The 17,750-nt window shown below is 41.7% G+C and overlaps 1 protein-coding gene across 2 annotated transcripts in view; it reads left to right on the top strand.

Moving 5' to 3' along the window:
* The window catches only part of LOC113024489 (noelin-2-like), a 38,359-nt gene extending 21,032 nt beyond the window's left edge, over positions 1-17,327 (top strand). For both annotated transcript variants that reach the window (XM_026171627.1, XM_026171626.1), the window contains exons 4-8: positions 2,828-3,047; positions 5,371-5,477; positions 15,170-15,346; positions 15,459-15,632; positions 16,408-17,327. In XM_026171627.1, coding sequence (XP_026027412.1) covers positions 2,828-3,047; positions 5,371-5,477; positions 15,170-15,346; positions 15,459-15,632; positions 16,408-16,728 — 999 coding nt within the window. In that variant the 3' untranslated portion in view covers positions 16,729-17,327. The remainder of the gene's footprint in view (positions 1-2,827; positions 3,048-5,370; positions 5,478-15,169; positions 15,347-15,458; positions 15,633-16,407) is intronic.
* The last annotated feature ends 423 nt before the right edge of the window (positions 17,328-17,750 follow it).

Here is a 17,750-nt window from a genome sequence, read left to right as displayed (position 1 = left end):
CACCGTGCTCTCCAACTGAGAGGTGAACTCAGACAAATATTCACACACATGTGTGTATGTGTAGCCTCAGGAAGTATAACCTAAATTCAGTAGGTGATAGCTGATCGAAAGACTGCCATCCCAGTTCATTCAGAAGCTTGATATCTCGGGTTATATTTGTGAAATATTTGCTTGCTCATCTTGTCAATGTCAGTAATTCCAAATTTACAGGTGAATCTTTTCAATAAATTCAGTTCAATTTTATTTTTATAATGCCAAATCACAACAACAGTTGCCTCAAAGCATTTAATATTGTAAAGTACAGACAAACCTCAACATTAAGGCGACCCTCAATGAACAAGTGCTTGGCGACAGGGGGAAGGAAAAACTCCCTTTTAATAGGCTTTGGGATCTGTCTGTCGTGACTGGTTGGGGGTGATTGGAGGAAATAGGACAAAAGATCCAGTACTTCACAGTCCTTCATTGGTTAGTTTGTCTTATCATGGATTTATGAAATATACATTTAATATTCTGTGGTCCCAGGACGAATAGTTTTGTTTTTAGTGTGTACAAGAAATAACCCTCCACAAACCATCTTGTCCGACTGTAATCCTCACCATAACCCCAAACCAAGTCTTCATATTAGAATTCATTAATAATTAAGAATTAAAAATATTTAATTCATGCGGACTTTGTCTACAAAAGGGACGCAAGCTCCACACTGTGACTGTACACACAGATTTTTTTTTGCCTGCTCATAAAAAGCAGTAGAAGTACACACACACACACACACACACTAACCCTTACTTACCCCAATAGGGCATATTACCGCCTCCCCATAAATCCATTCTGCCTTTCATCTCTTGCCGAGCATATCTTAACAGCTGGGGGGGGGGGTCTGTTTTTAAGTTTTTATATAGTTGGTTTATGCATACGCGTGTGTGTGTGTGTGTGTGTGTGTGTGTGTGTGTGTGTGTGTGTGTGTGTGTGTGTGTGTGTGTGTGTGTGTATATGATTGTTGCTCCTGGGGGTTTTCACAGTCATAAGCTTTTGCCTTTGCACTGAGAGGAAAGACTCCTGAATATTTATGTGGAACTTCAGTAAGTTTATCAATAACTAAACAGTATTTTTAACCCATGGAGGAAGGAAACAAGGGTGGAGGGCGGGAGTGGAGAATGGGATGTCAAATGGGAGTCATAAACAGAGAGAGATGGTGGAGGAAAGAGGAGGAAAGAGACAGGAAAGTAAGCCTTATTGCACCTAAATATTTCTTGGTGGGAGGGAGGACATGAGAGGACTGTGCAAGGAGAAGTAAGAGGGAAAGTAAAGGTTAAGCAGAGACTGGAGGAGAGATAAAAGTGTGAATCAGGAAGGGAGAGATTAGAGAAATCGAGATGAAGGCGGAGACGTGGCAGGGGAGGGATTAGCCAGGTAAAGTGGTTCGCTATCTAACAAACCGTGGCACCTTTGGCATTTTGTCAAAATTGGGGTTTTAATGAATATTTAATCAACTTGCAATTATATGCAAAGAACACTGCCAATATCAATGAGCGGTGATGATGTAGTGAGCTGAAGCTGCTTGGAATTACAGAGTTTTCACGCTGTGCTCTTGTGACATGTAGAAATTGGAAAAATGCGTCGTAGCGATGTTGGAAAAGTATTCAGGTCGTGATTTCAAGACAGCAGGGGAGGGATTAGATACATAAAGTGTTTGACTGACTGCCAACTGCTGACTGTTTCCTGGATATGTTGTTGTGTTTGTGTGCGGGGGTGCAGAGATGTTATAAGAAGATGATAACATTTTTGTCTTCGCTTTTGACACTTCTCTTTATCCTTCTCTCTTTTCCATATCAAATCCAGCTCTTTGTTCAGCAAGCTGAAAGAGAAGATACATCTAAGTATCAAGGCTAAAAGTAGAGATATAAAAGTAGCAAATAAAAATTTATTGTCCCTCTTGCTGCAAGCACAATTGTTTCATATGCTATCCATATTTTTATTGATCTCCATTTAAGCTGATTAGAGGGGGGAAAGGGGGCCTTTCTGGCCCGATATGATCCAGAGTGCATTTTTTTAAAATGAGAGTTTTCCTCCATCCATTTTATGCTGCTTATTTGGGTCACGTTGCCAGAAAAGACTTGCCCAGACGTACTCTCTTCCAGCACATCTTCCATCACCTCCTGTGGGACTGTGAAGCGTTCTCAGGCCAGATGGATTGCGCAGTCCCTCTAGCATGTTCTGGGGGCGCTTTCCATTCGGTTAACGTGATTCTCCGCTTCCCTCGCTCACGTCTGTTCCTCGGGGAGAGCAAAGAGATGCGGCGACAGAGGCAGAAATGAAATATGATGTGCAGCATCTCAGCTGCCAAATGCACAGAAAGAATTAAGGACGCAAACTAAATATTCTTCTGAACCAAACCCAAAGGAAATGAGAGCTTTATGTGTCTCAGTTCATTTCATTTGTCTCCTACCAACAAGTTTATCAGCAACAGGTAGACCGGGGGGCTGCCTTGTGACACAAGGATTGTCTCAAACATGTGCTCAGTTTTTAGCATCGACGAGTGAACAAAAGGGACAGGTGAACAGATTCATTTGAAACATTCACAGGTGGAAGGCAGCACAACGGGAGATTAAGGATGACAAGGAGAGTAATCAGCCGAATGAGAAACAAACCACCAACCCTGTTACACATGCTGGGATGAGGTCACCCTTACGGGGCACCCTGACCAGTCCGGACACATAAACTGCCTCAAGTGTGCCTCAAAGGGTGGCACTACGCCGAACTACAGCAACTGAAAGAGAAAAATAATGACTGCAAATGGCCTCTCTCACTTTCTTTAACTCATTCGCAGGAGTTAAAGGGTCAGATGTCTCAGCTACGGCCCCTGTTGTCAGTGGTGGAGCAGTACAGACTGGATCTACAGACGCTGGCCACCTTGCGGATGGAGCTGCTTAACCTGTCGATCGTCCTGACAGCCATCCAGGAAGAGATTGGAGCATACGACTACGAGGAGCTTCAGCAGAGGGTCCTGTTGCTGGAGACCAGGCTGCACAGCTGCATGAATAAACTGGGTACGTGCTGGAAAGAAAGCAATAACAAAATATGACTTGTGCTGCTTTTGAAAGTAACTCACGCGTTTGCAATTTGAACATGAAAGCGAAGAACGTGAGCGCGCGGGGGGTGGAAGCACGCAAAGGAGCACTCCGCAGGTTTACACACTCAAAGATTTATTTATACAACGATTCATCAGTCTGCAAAAATAGTTCTATAACAAACTGAGAAGAAGAACGTTCAGGAAGAATAAAGGAGGGGAGTGAAGTTTAAAAACATGCAAATTTACCACAGGGAGTGAGGAAGGAGTGTAACAGAAAATAGGACCAAGTTTCATCAAGTTGGTACACAATTTGCAAAGTCAGGCCTACCAAACTAGGATATACCCAACTAGTTCACTTACACTAAATGAATCTGTGTAGGTCCTCAGTCGACTGTGAAAGCGACTGGACTTCTTTATATTTGTTGAAAATGTTTCACCTCTCATCCAAGAGACTTCCTCAGTTCTAAAACCAAAATGAAGCGACTCTGAGGAATTTAACTTCTAGCAGGGTTTCTTTGCATCCGGTGACCTCAGTAGTTCACATGATAGGGTGGGGCAAGGTCTCACAGTGGTTTCACCCAAAGCCCCTGGTGATGTCATTTTTAACACCTTGGCTCATGCGATGATGCTCAATAGTGGGTCAAGACTTCACTAAACAGGATATTTAGGGAAAGATGCATACATACATAAGGAAAATCTGAGCTTGAAAAAGATGACATTGGGAATACAAATTAAGAAGTTGGCCTAGCTGACTTAGAAGCAAACAGGACCAACTGGCAAAGGAACAAAGGGAAGCAGAGGAGTACAAAGTGGACATACAACCCAGTATCGTGGCAAAACGTATAATAGACATGCCGGTCCACTGTGTCCATTCCACAATTTGTCTCTCCAAAACATGAAATTGACTTCACTGCGTGCAGAAGTTGCATTACCAGCAGGGGGAGATAATATTTAAGCCACGAAGTCAGTAGTGAGCAACAAATGTATTAAGTACATTCCAGGGTCCTTAATTGGCAGAACAGATTAAGCTAGGCGGCTAATGTGTATATACATGCAAAGGTGTTAATAAAGTCTGTTTAAGCACTTTCCCGTGATAATTTTTATGTTGGCTTGAAATAAAACATTTTCCTCTGCTGTTACTGCAACTTCTGCATGCATGTACAATTCACGTTTTAGAGAGGCAAAGCTCGATGTGTCTGTTGCAAGCTTTGTCATGATATTGGGTTGGAATATGTGCAGCTTTTGCAGAGGAGCACATGGAATAGCTGTAGTGAAGTAAGACTATGGTTTAGGATTAAAGAGATTTTTAGGAAGGATTCTTATTTTATTTACTTGGTAAGAGTTGAGGGTGTTTCTTCAGTAAAAAGAAAAAAAGACGGATAGCCATCGGGTAGTAACATGCGGAGACAGCTATGGGGAAACAGATGGACATTCCCGGTTTCCTCTTTGTGCTAAGCTAGGCTGCTGGCAGTCGCTTCATTTTTACTGGACAGACATAAGAGTGGTATTGATTTTCTCATCTAACACTCCAACGGGCAGTGAATAAATATTTTCCACAAAATGTCAAAGTATTGCTTTAAGAGCAGCAGAGAGTGCTCTAACAACAAAGTCTAACATGGGGACAGAAACAGAAGTGCACCTATTTAGGCCCATTTTGAGGAAAATTGAAAAGCCGGGACACAATAAGCCTGTTTGTGGAAAGCATACAAGTGGATGTTGATGTAGAAATGCATTTTGACATTGGGTTTGATCTAAATAGCTGTCTCTGTTGAGAGCCATTATAACTGATGTTAATTCAGGTGGCTGAAAAGGCTCTATTAAAACTCTCAGTGAAATAACCAACTACACTTTTCAAACCTAAAAACGGTGTTTTATAGTTGGAATAATGTAAATGCGGTATCACTGTGAGTGGGCAGTTTCATTTACCTGAAAAACAAAATGTCTTAAAGTTATTATCTAAATGACTAAAACACCCAAATGTATTCCTCTGTGTTATCTTTTCGAGAAATAGAAGCTGCTTTTTCACAGCTCACGCCTGTGGCGTCAACACATTTTCAAGTTTTTATGAAGCATTGCTGAAGTGAGTTAAGACTGGTGGCAGGTGATGGCTGCTCATAAACCAGCTGGCCAAGTCACCTTGACGACGAGCATTACTCAGACCAATCCGGATAACATGAGCACAAACTGGTGCTCCATCTGCATTATCTTCTCCATGTGGCTGCTCTATGCATAAACAACAGATCTAGGATGGAGGATCTCCGCCTCAGCGTTTACATGGTCCGTTTATCATTTGTTAACAGGATGTGGTCGTCTGACTGCCGTTAGCAACCCCATCACTGTGAGGGCCTCGGGATCCCGCTTTGGCTCTTGGATGACTGATGCCATGATTCCCAGCTCTGACAGCAGGGTAGGTGTACAGTGTGATTTGTCTTTTTTCTGTTTTTTCTTCTTCTTCAGTTTGTTCCATTTATATATTTAAAAAAAAAAAGGTTTACAGTCAGGGTTAGAACAAGGTTTAGGTTGGGATTGAGGCATTTGGTGGTCTGGCTCGGGGAAAGTCCTTCTAGAAGCAAGTCTCGCCACTCAGTAGCCATATATTTGTAATTATTTGTAACTCTTACAGAACCCCGTACTTACATGTAAGTGGACAGAGATGTTGCTTTAATTTCACTGAAACATAAAAAGTGCAGCTTTAAAAAGTCTGATAACTTGGTTTTGCTCTGACCACCATGCAGACTGCCCTCAACCCTTAAATTATCATCTCTATCTCATGCATTTCACTTCTTTCTGTCATTTATCTTGTTGTATCCTGTTTTTATTGAGTGTTTATCACTATTTCTGAGATTATTTAATTAATTACATTTATTTATTTATGGTTGTAGTTGGAGGAATGTTTGTTTGTTTGCTGCTGGGTATTTAAATCTCTGCAAATTTCATGATGTTACAGAGTCATTATTACTCAATCCAGAGTGATGTCTTTGACGGCCCACCAGAGCAGCTGAACAAACTAAGACCAGTGAAACTCTGCTGTCACATGTGGGCAACATGACTGGCTAATAGTTTCCTGGTTTATATAAGCACCTTTTCTGGTAGTACAAACTTCCTCTGCTTTCTTCTTTAGTTGGAAATGCACCAATCAATTTCCTGGCTGAGGTTCAGACTGGTGACTGGTTACCTTCTCCTGTGCGTGTGCGTGTGGGAGCCGTTCTTTCTGTAAACATGATAGCTCGAAAAGTTTTGAATGAATTCTCATAAAACTTTGCAGGAATGCAGAGTGAGGTCACACATACTTACATCCACCAAGGTCGGCAAGGTCAACTTAATGATTTATTGGTCAAAAACTGACAAAAAGCTCAATACTGTAGAAACTATGATTCTTAGAAACTTAGAAACAAAGTGTAGCATGTATTGTCAACATATACATTATAAAATATCATCTCAAATTTGACCTCTGACCTCTTCTTCAAGGTCAAAAGATTGATCTGAAGGTCAAAGTGATAATAATGCTATATAGAGCTGTGTTTATTAAAACTATATTCCTTACTGCTGTTGTTTGTATTGACAGCATATAGACATATAGGGAATGATATATCTGGATTCTAGATATCATGTTACTTTGGACCTCTGACCTCTTTTTTAAGGTCAAACGGTCAAACTTTCACAAAATTGTTTTTTTTTATTTTTAAATTGTGTGTAAAATGCTTTTGCTTTTGTTTGTATTGGCAACAGTTAGGAAATGATACGGCTATTTGGGGTTTCTTCTGTCATATAGTTTGCATCCAAATATCATGCCAGTTGGTAGATCTGAGATGTGTTATATCTCTAACAAAAGTATTATCAAGTGAAAGAGACAAGCTGCTAGTTAGAAATATGATGTAGTATCATATTATATAATAGGCTCAAGTTATTGACAAATCAACACTCGTTATCCATCGCCTACTCCCACACATTTTGTTTTTATAATGAATATATACAAAATAAAATACTATTTCTTTAAGAGCAAATACAGCCCAGAGAACGAGCTGCCTTGATGGAGGTTTGTGCTCTTGGAGTGCTTCTTGTTTATTTATGTAATAGTCTCTGGCTCTATCTCGCCTCCTTCATATTGCCAATGCAAGCATAGTGGCCAGTATTTCCCAAATGTAACTATTTGCAGTTTCTTCTTTTCACTGCCCCGCTGAACAATTTACGAGCTTCATTGATTTAACTTAAATTACTGCACCTCAAAAAAGGAGACATTTTCACACCACCTGCATTTCGGTGTTTATTTGCTCCAACTCACACATGATCCGCTCGATGCAGTTGTCGCAGCGGCATCGGGTCACCCGCTAATGTTCTGGAGATATATTTAGATGTTAAATCATGTTAGGTTAAGTTCTTAGCAGGTCAGTTTTTTTTTTTTTAAATCAAAAATTTTCTCTGCTAGGTGTTCCATTCATAAGGGTCCCCACAAAGATAGGCATGCAAATATATGTGTATGTACTTGTTAGTATTCGTGTTGTGAGGGGATACATGAATGTCATATTAAAGTTTCAATACATATGCACCCATAAGAAATTAATTTTTAGTGTGAAGTCATGTGTGAGCTTAGATGTACTGTAAGTTTGGATTTAGATGGAGTAAAGGGAACTGATGTAATCATCAAAATAAGACTGTGTGCTCTTGTGGGCACATGACAAGTACGGCAGGTGAAAGTGGTCATAAAGTTGCCCGCTTCTATATTTTCGCTGATGTATTTTTCAGTTTCTTTCAGCCTCATTTCTAACATGACTCCTGTGTGCACTCTGTCTCCGCTCACTGCGAGACACACACACACACACACACACACACACACACACACACACACACACACACACACACACACACACACACACACACACACACACACACATTCTGTTCAGGGAGTGCATATTAAGCTAGTTGTCAAGGCGACTGTCTCCCAGTTGCCAGGTGTGATTTATATCGCCATGGTGACCCTTGCCTGTTCTCTATTAGAATGTCTCCCTGGTGATGAGAAGGCGCTATACACAGCAGCAGTATCCCAGTTATTGCTGTCTGTTTTCCAGTTCCAGGTGTGACTGGTGTAGTTATGGGTGGCGGCTCTTTCTCAGTCTCTCTGTCTATTTGCACCTTTGTCCCAACAATTGGAAGCTTTTTCTGGTCTTTTCATGCTGCACAGTAGGTGATGTTCCTGAATCGGAGCGTGGAGAAAGCACAAGAAGTGCACTTTTATAAATGCACTGGGTTTTTTTTTCTGTATTTGTATTGTTTTTAAATAAGCCAGCAAAGCTATTATATGCTGTAAAGTGCTTCAATCACTTTTATCTTATTCCCCCCTCTCAGCCTTATGGAGCCCTGTAGAACAAAGACAGTAATGTTTATCATTAAGTCCTTTACATTTCCTCCCTCACAAGACTATTGCAGGGCTGTTTCCTTTTACAGAAGTAATTATTTCTGCATGTGTTTGCCAGGCTCTAAAAAATGCATTTAAAATTTTACAACCACTCCTGCACTGGCACAACAAAACAAAACAGTTGCTCCGTACACAGCTGGAAAGGGCGCAGCTATAAAACGGTGAATACATTTTACTGAGTGACGCTGCATATGCACTCTTTGGATGCATTAAAGAGAACTAAAAACCAGAGTCAAGATGACTCACTTGGATTAAAATTGCACACTTGGTTCACAGGCACAAAAAAGCTTCAGTATTTGCTCCCATGTTGTGAACAAAAAAGTGGAGCTTTCAAACTGTTGAGTAAGTTCAGCCTGTTCTCATTTCCACTACAGCAAATACTGATGCACTGTAGAAGTCTCTGGCACCTCAGAGTGTCCTCTGAGTTTGATTATATGACACGCCAACTGATGCTTTTTACATATGGGTGCATGTTAAGCAGCTTTAGAAGCATGCCTTCTCTGCTTTCATGCTGTTTACTACAAATTCTGACTCTACCTCCAACATGTGAAAATCCCAGCCGATTCATCGGCTTTTGAAATATTCAAACCAGCCTTGCCACATTCAGTCCACTTAAATCACCTTTGTTGTCCATTTTAAAGCTCGCTTTGAACTTCAGCAGGTCGTCTTGACCATTTTGACATTCCTTAAGGAATGCCATGTGATTGGCTGATTAATTAACAAGCTGAACAGCTGAACAGCAGTGCCAAATAAAGTGGGAAGTGGGTTAATATGTAAACATAGCATACTGATTTGGGCAAACATTTCTCACATGAAACAGAATAATAATACGTAATGGGCTGTGACTGAATCTAGTTTACTTGTAATGATAAATAACATTAGCATAATAACTGACTGTAATTTATAAGGAAGCCATTAATCTGCCAGTAGAACAGCTGCCATTTCCTTGTTTCCATTCGTCTGCCACTCGATCTAGTCTTCTCTCTTTTTGTGTTGCGGTAATTGAAAGTTAAAAGATTCAAAATTCAAGATTCAAAGTGTTTATTGTCATGTGTCACAAGAGAAAAGGCATTTCTTTGTGCAATGGAATTTTTTCTTTGCTGACCACCCACAGATTAATATATAAATAAATAGCTGAAGACAGAAAAGGAGACAAAATATGGAGATTTGAAACAGATGTGTGCAAAAGAGCAATAGCTTAATATGTAAGATGACCAGACGGTCAAAAAAATATTATTACTGTTCAAAATGTGTCAGTGAGTCTGATGGCAGTGAGGAAGAAGGAGTTAGTGAGTCTGGATGTTCTGGATTTCACACTTCTAAACCTTCATCTCGAGGGCAGAAGTGTGAACAGTCCGTGTTGGGGTGTGAGGGGTCTTTGAGGATGGAGGCAGCTCTCCTCTGGACTCTGCGATGGTAGATGCTCTGCAGAGAGGGCAGCGGGGTCCTAGTGATCTTCTCCGCGGTTGTTATCACTCTCTGCAGGGGTTTGCGGTCCATAGCAGTAGTGCTGCCGTACCATGCAGTGATGCGGCTGGTCAGGGTGCTCTCCACAATGTAGCTGTAGAACCTGCTGAGGATCTTGGCCGGCATACCAAATTTCCTCAGCCTCCTCAGGAAATACAGCCGCTGCTGAGCCTTCTTGACCAGCTGTGTGGTGTTCAGTGACCAGGTGAGGTCCTCAGAGATGTAGACGCCCAGGTACCTACAGCTGCTCACCCTCTCCACTTCAAGGCCCTGGTTAGACAGCGGTGGGTGAGGCCCCCTCAGAGTTAAAAGTTAACTTTGTAGCTATTTATAAAAAGGAAAAAAAAAAGCTCTGTGCAATAACCTGGATTTTAAAGTAGTAATAAAAAAGACCTTCGGTTAAACAAAAGTTACAAACAAGATATTGTGTGTTGTTAAGTTGTCTGGTTACTCTTTAAGAAACAATTTTATCCACTTAATTTTAGTAAATGTGACCAGATTCTGTAGTTTTTGGCTTCTAAAACTAACTGCAAAATTATGAAGGAGTGAAAATGAAACTAATCAGGGAGTGAAAACAAGGTGTGAAACACAAAGCTCCAGAGGAGGAAAAATCACGCTCTGACAAATTTGTGATTTATTAATTTTCTTAAATGCAAATTCAACACCCTAATGATGCAAATTCTGTTTTCTTTACTTTCCTTCCAAACGTTTTTCCAAGCACACAGCAGTTTTGGCATTAATTTCATCTGCTGTGTTCTGAGAAAAAGAATCAAACCTAAGCGAGGCACAAAAGAGTGGTGTGGGTGTAGCGGAGAAGATGATGTGACTTTGACAGCCATTGTGTTCTTGTTGTTAAAGCTGTTATTCTTCATGATTAGACCAGCCAACTAACGGACAATCATCTTATTGAATCGATTTCCCCCCAAAACGGCGTCTTTTTATTCTCATCTCATCAAAAACAGACAAAAAATTCCAAACAATGATGTTGATAATATTTTCTCAGGCTTTGTTTGTAGTAGTGCACATATTGAATCATCACAAACATCACAGACCAAATTAGTTTGTTTGTAAAAGTTTGTTCTCTTTAACAAAAAGACACACACACACACTGTGAGTCAAAATGAGTAAAGTCATTCTCATACATCCTTTGGTATCCATGACTACAGGGTGCCACTTTGGCATTTATGAATTCTTCATTAGCTCATCAGTGCACAAATGTGCATGTGTATGTGTGTGTGCATATGCACGCGGCACACACTCACACGTGCGCGCACGCACGCATGGACACACCTGTCGCTGTATTTGAGAACAGCTGCTGAGGTGTGGATATCCCCTGATCTGTCAAGATGCCTCAGCTGATAGTGTGAGAACGAGCGAAAGGGCGAGAGAGACATAGCAAATGGAGGGGGCTGGGGGTGGGAGGGGGGCATGAGGACGGTTGCTGAAGAGGTGTTAGGCAGGGAAAGAAGAAGTGAAACAAGGGGCGAACAGAAGGAGGGGACGAGACAAAGAGAAGAAGAAGAAGAGGCAGTGAAGGCTGATCAAAAGAGCAACTGTAGAGGGAGACTAATAGGGGAGCCGGGGAGGTGATGGTGAAGGTGAAAAATGTGAAACCAAAGAAAGCAGAAGAAGAAGAAGCAAAAAAGAAAAGGTCAAGCATTTTAGTGCATAATTCCCCAGTTGCAGTGGGTTAAATCAGGGTTAATTCTTCGATTAGCTTCGAATTGTAGTTGTTGATCTGGTTCACCCTGCTGAAAACTACACTGTGAATGCTGCAGTAGATCCTCTTTTGGTGAGGGTTTTTAGGAAGATGCTCTGTAAGCGATGGTGAAATTCAATGCATTTGTTACTTCTAGGCTTCGTTTTTGTATTTCTATGCTATACAGTTATCTTTAAAGCTCCCCGAAAAGCCTCCTGGTGATCGAAAATGCAGCGGCAGGAGAGCTAGCAGGGAACAAGAGTAGGAGATCACATTTCTCCTGGATTATCTTCTCTTCATTGCCTCCCTGTTAAAGCCAGAATTAAATTACAGGGTTAGAATATAATACTATGTTTGCATCAAAGCTCAAGCGTGCTTAACATGACATTACACTGAGATATGGTTAAAGATGAGCCAGGTTCACAGCCCTCTGGTATTTACTGTAGCCCTCTGCTTGCAGGCCTTTGATTTGTCAGGGTTGATCAGGTTAAATAGGAGCTGCGTTTTTGTCAGACAGTTAGGGCTGAATGTGAAGCAGTAGTCTGACATTTTGGCAAATATGCTCATTGTTGTTAGGGTAAGATGTAAAGAGCCTAACAATGGGCAAGTTCTGCAAATTACCTGTGTCTAGTTGTCCTATAAATACAATGCATCAATGACCTTTCACTTAAATAGCGTAAGTACTTTAAGTAATGCATCAGTATTAGTAGTGTAACTAATGTATTGGTATTTCCAGTACTGTGCTAAAGTCTCAAGCCACCCCTCGTTTCCTTGTATTTTCCCTCCAAGGAGCCAAACATTCTTGTAATTTTTTAAAGTGGTCTTGAGCAATAGTTCTCCAGGTTTTCTGAAGGTCTTTCAAAGGTTGCCTTTGGACACTGGATGCTTTTTCACCCAAGGGGTGAAGTTCTGTCCAAACATAACAGGCAACAAATGAATAATCAGCAGGCTTAAAAACCATTGAGATGAACTCACATCCTTAAGAAACAGGAAATAATCCAGCAGTGACCTGACACAGGACCTGAGAGATGCATCTGGGGCTTCAGTTGATCCATCTACTGTTCACTGAAGCCTCATCAGAAATGGTCTCAGTGAAAGGTTTAGTATCAAGAAGCCGTTTTTAAAGAAAGGAACAGGAGAAAAGGTTGAGGTATGCCAAATCATGCAATAACACTATCAGTCATGGATTGGCCTCCCCAGAGCTCAGACCTCAACATTATTGAAGCAGTGTGGGATCATCTTGATACAGAACAAAACAAAAGGCAGCAAAAAACCAAAGAGCTTTGAATGTCCTTTAACAAGCCTGGAGAAATATTTTAAGACTACTTAAAGAAGAGACTTTGTCTATGAAAGTTCAGGCAGTGGCTCTAGCAAATTTACATGGAAAATATATATTTCCATGTATATTTTCAGGTGATTCAATAAATCCCTGTATCTATTTCCCATTTCTCTAGAAAAATATTTTTAAAAAGAGAGTGACTTTTGCACAGTACTGTATGTTTCCCTCTTAAGAAAATATAAATACAAGAGCCTACTCTATATGAAGCTACAAACCGCTAAGCTAAGCTAACTGGCAGTAGTTTCAGAGTAGGATCAGTCCACTGATCACAGCAGTGTTTATTTGGCCTCTGGCTCCTCATGTTTGAGTATCCTTGTGAGAGATGCTGATCCCTAAATTGCACCTGATGCTGAGATCGGTGCCTTTACTGGCAATAGTGTATCAGTACATCAGTTACATGCTAAAAATGCCCTGTAAATGCAGTCCAACCCACTAATGTAAACCAACATGTGACTGCCAGTATGAAGAGACCCACTTGAAATGTCAGACGTGCTCCCGAATGAATATTTGCAGGACCTGTGGATATTCTTTCCCCTTAGTGTAGTCACAATGGGGAGGGATCACTTCATAGCATGTGGATACTGTAATAGGATACAACTGATCCTTTAAGGGCGTATGTGAGTAGGCCAGCCGGGAGGGGAGCAGAAAGAGAATAGCTCACTAATTTGTAAAACTTAGACGTAAGCTCTAGAAGCAGAAGAAGAAAACAAAATCCCAAGTCACTTTCCGTGCGCACCGTTTGCTATATAATCAGTATCTGGAGCTTGTTTATTTAAAGTAAATGGTGCATTCAGACACGAGAAGATTACAGCTGCCAATAAACAAAGGGACTCGTCTTCCTTTGAAACCTATTTAAAAGCGAATTAAAACTGAGAAAGCTTCATCAGTGTTTGGAGGAGAGAAGAGAGCGCACTGGAAGGAGCGGGAAAGGCCAATCAGTCTGCTTCATTGTCTTTTCAAACCACTAGCCGAGTCTCAATTAAACTCTGTTATTGAAGACCCTCAAAATAACCGCAATCAGTTACCTTTGTCTGAAAGTCTCTAATTCAATGTGAATTTTAAATATTGCTGCTACAAATGAACTGTAATTTAAAAAATTGCTGTTCTACTGCAGGAGAGGGTTTTTTCCCCTTAACAAAAAGGTTCCTTTTCATCTGCCCCCTCCCCACCCCCCTTTTTTTTATCTGGCCTCAGTACTTTTCAGTCTTTGCGGGGGGGGGGGATAACGAGCATCTTTTTCACCAACAATGCTCTCTCTTCCCAGTGCTCTCTGCTCTTTTCTTTCATCTGCTTCACCTCTCGTCCCCTCCCCGGGTAATTAATCCTCCACGCTGCCGACACGCAATTTTCCACCCATCCCATTTCTTCTCTGGTCGTTTGTTTCACCACTGATCTTTTTCATCTTCTGCTCCCTCCCCACAACTTCTTCCACTGTCCTATATTTACAGCTCTTCTCATTACACTAAGATTATTGGGTTTTTACTTCTCATCGGGCGGTGATTTAAATTCAGGTCAGCTTGATTGAGGAGGTGGGAAAAAGGTGGACATCAAACATCCATACCTGGGATAGATCAGAATTTATTGCTGCTAATTATCTCCGGGAATGTTATAAACTGTGGAAATGCATAGCCAAAACTGCTTGCACTGTCTAGTCCTGAAATAGGAATATGATAGGGGGGAGCAGGCGTTCCCTAGATGGAGGCAGACAAAAAGCAGTTTTGTTATTTCTGGTGAGCAACCTTCGCCGAACACCGACTTGCATACACTTTTTGCTATTTGTGATGCAGGAAAAGCAGCTGAAGAAAAGCCCTATAACCTTTTGTATATTGAGCATCTCTCTTGCTGCGGCCTCACGCGCACAACTTCAGCATGCTGACAAATCCAGAGCTTTGGCAGGCCTGCTGAACCTGCGTTTGTTATCTTCCCCACCTGAAGGTCTGGGTGATACCAAACTGTTGCCTTTGCTTTTATTTTATTTGACCGACTCGAGGTTTGCATCATCCAACTGCGACAGTCTGAGTACATTATGTCGTGATCTAATCAGTTTTTTGGACAGCAGGAGGGGGGGGGGGCATGATGGATCACTCTCAAAGCGTAACAGAATTTATTGCTCAGCAGGAGTTCATTTTACGAGCTGGCTATAGATGAGCCATCTGCGCTCCTTTCCCTTCTCTCCAACAGGTGTGGTCGATGGATGGCTACTATAAGGGCAGACGTGTGCTAGAGTACAGGACCATGGGGGACTTCACAAAAGGCCAAAACTTCGTGCAGCATCTCTTACCCCACCCCTGGGCGGGAACCGGCCACGTGGTCTACAACGGGTCTCTCTATTACAACAAGCACCAGAGCAACATCCTGGTACGAGACTGGGTCACGATCAGTAACAGCTGATGCTGATGATTGACGGTCGAGTAAAATGAGATGCTGTACGTGTATGTACGTGCATATGCGTGTGTGTGTGTCTTTCTAGGTTCAGTACCATTTCCGCTCTCGCAGTGTGTTACTCCAGCGTAGCCTAAGCGGTGCAGGATACAACAACACCTTCCCCTACAGCTGGGGAGGATCCTCTGACATCGACCTCATGGCAGATGAGACAGGACTCTGGGCTGTCTACACCTCCATCCCAAACGCTGGAAACATTATGGTCTGTCTCCGTTTTCTCTAACTTTCCTTCACAGAGACACATGAGACACATTGCCACACAGCAAATTTTGACTGATTTAAGTGTTATGACTAGCACACTGAAACAGAGAGAAGAAGCTGCTGTGCTGTACATCAAATTCATGTGACAGCCAGGATCTTATGTATGGTACTGGATCTTAAGAAAACACCAGCAAATAGAAACATCCAGCAAAAGCACACGATATGCAGTGGAATTTGAATAAAGCAAATACAAATACAATGAAATGCAAATACAATGAAAACAAACGACAGAGATGGACAAAAAAGCCACACGCTCACAAAAAACACCCTTCACAAGACACAACAGTTGTGTTTTGGGGAGACAGTTAGTAATTAGCTGTGCCCTAAATCATATCCTCGCCATCATCTACTTTATAATGCACCAATGAACATTGTGCTGTTTTCAGTGAAGACAGAAACTAGTGATTGAGTGTTTTCTGAATCAGTTGAAATGTAGGGTCATTCTCTCATCCACCTCCATCAGATAGAAGACCGGTTTATGGCTCCTTGGCTTCTCTTTTCAAGCCCACAGTTTGCATCCATCTTTTATGCAGACGGTCTGTGATACTGTGAGGCCCTTTAGAAAACAAAAAATAAAAGTCCTCTCTCATGTACAATCTACGACAAACACGCTGCTTTCAACAAATTTCACCATTTCTGCAGCTACAGATTTACCTCAGCTTATTCACAACCGTGTGAGACGGCATCATTGCCAACCCTGTCCTCTCTGCCTCCAGGTGAGTCGCCTCGACCCTCATTCGCTTGAAGTCCTCCACAGCTGGGACACGGGGTTTCCTAAGCGGAGTGCTGGGGAGGCTTTCATGATTTGCGGCACCCTGTACGTCACCAACTCCCATCTGGCCGGAGCAAAGGTCCACTTTGCCTACCACACCAACACCTCCACGTACGAATACACCGACATCCCCTTCCACAACCAGTACTCCCACATCAGCATGATGGACTACAACCCCAGAGAGAGAGCACTGTACACCTGGAACAACGGTCACCAGGTCCTCTATAATGTCACACTGTTTCACGTTATCAGGAGCGATGGATAGATTTACACCTAAAAGATATAAATAAAAATGAAAATGAAAAAAACAAAGTAGAGATGAAGGAGAAAGGTTTTTAAAGGACACTTCAAAACTTGCAAAAATACACACGCATGCACACACACACGCACACAACAGCGACTGACATCTCAACAAGGTAATAAGTACTGTCTGTGTTTGAATTTGAATGACTTCTAGATGATGTGAGCTCGCTGAGCTAATAACTAGACACAGTACATGGTTGTCAAACACCAGTCTAAAGGTCACAGACAAGAGTGTTCATCACCGCGACGATGGGCTTAACTGCCTCTGCAGCAGGGACGCTGATAGAAAAGAAGGAAGTCAGACATTTTGAGCTCATCCATATTCTGTTACGTTTCATTCCACTCGTATATCAAGAAGTGACTTTGGAAGTAGAGGTCGCATTGTTGGAAAAAAAAAAATTATATATATATATACACACAGCTCATGAACTGAATTTCACCTCGCTTCAAACCTCGAGCTATGACGATGGCCCTGACTGAGATATTCCGGGTTTGTGATGTGATCGTGGACGTGTTCAGTCAGCATGGTTGTTCATTCAATAAAGTTTACTGTCAAACTTTGCCAAGACTTCTTTGTCCTGATCTCTACACAACATAGTATACACAAATACACCAAAACAAAAAAGGCTTTGTGCTTTCTCTCCTTCTACCTTTCTCCACTTGGGCATCTGGTTGGATGGAGCCTCATGAATTTAGAGGATTAAAAAACACAAACAGGGAACCAAAGATGTCCTCATGGGATGGCAGGTGTAAGCAGTATATTCAAATAGCCACAGATGCTCTTCAGTGCACATCTTCCAGAACAAAGCAGCATCCAATCATGTGACAGTCTGCTAAATTTTTCCTTCTTAACGTTAGCTTTTCAGGATCTGCTTGCTATGTTGTGTGAGGTACTTTTTAACATGGCTTTGGAAGAGCTCAATACAGAGTGAAAAATAAAGAGTGTAATGGATACTAAAGGGCAGTGACGATCGCACAGTGTCT

The sequence above is a fragment of the Astatotilapia calliptera genome, chromosome 6 (genome assembly GCF_900246225.1).
Source record: "Astatotilapia calliptera chromosome 6, fAstCal1.2, whole genome shotgun sequence".
NCBI classification, from domain to species: domain Eukaryota; kingdom Metazoa; phylum Chordata; class Actinopteri; order Cichliformes; family Cichlidae; genus Astatotilapia; species Astatotilapia calliptera.
Note: the sequence above shows the minus strand (reverse complement) of the source record. Positions and strands in the feature narration are given on the sequence as shown.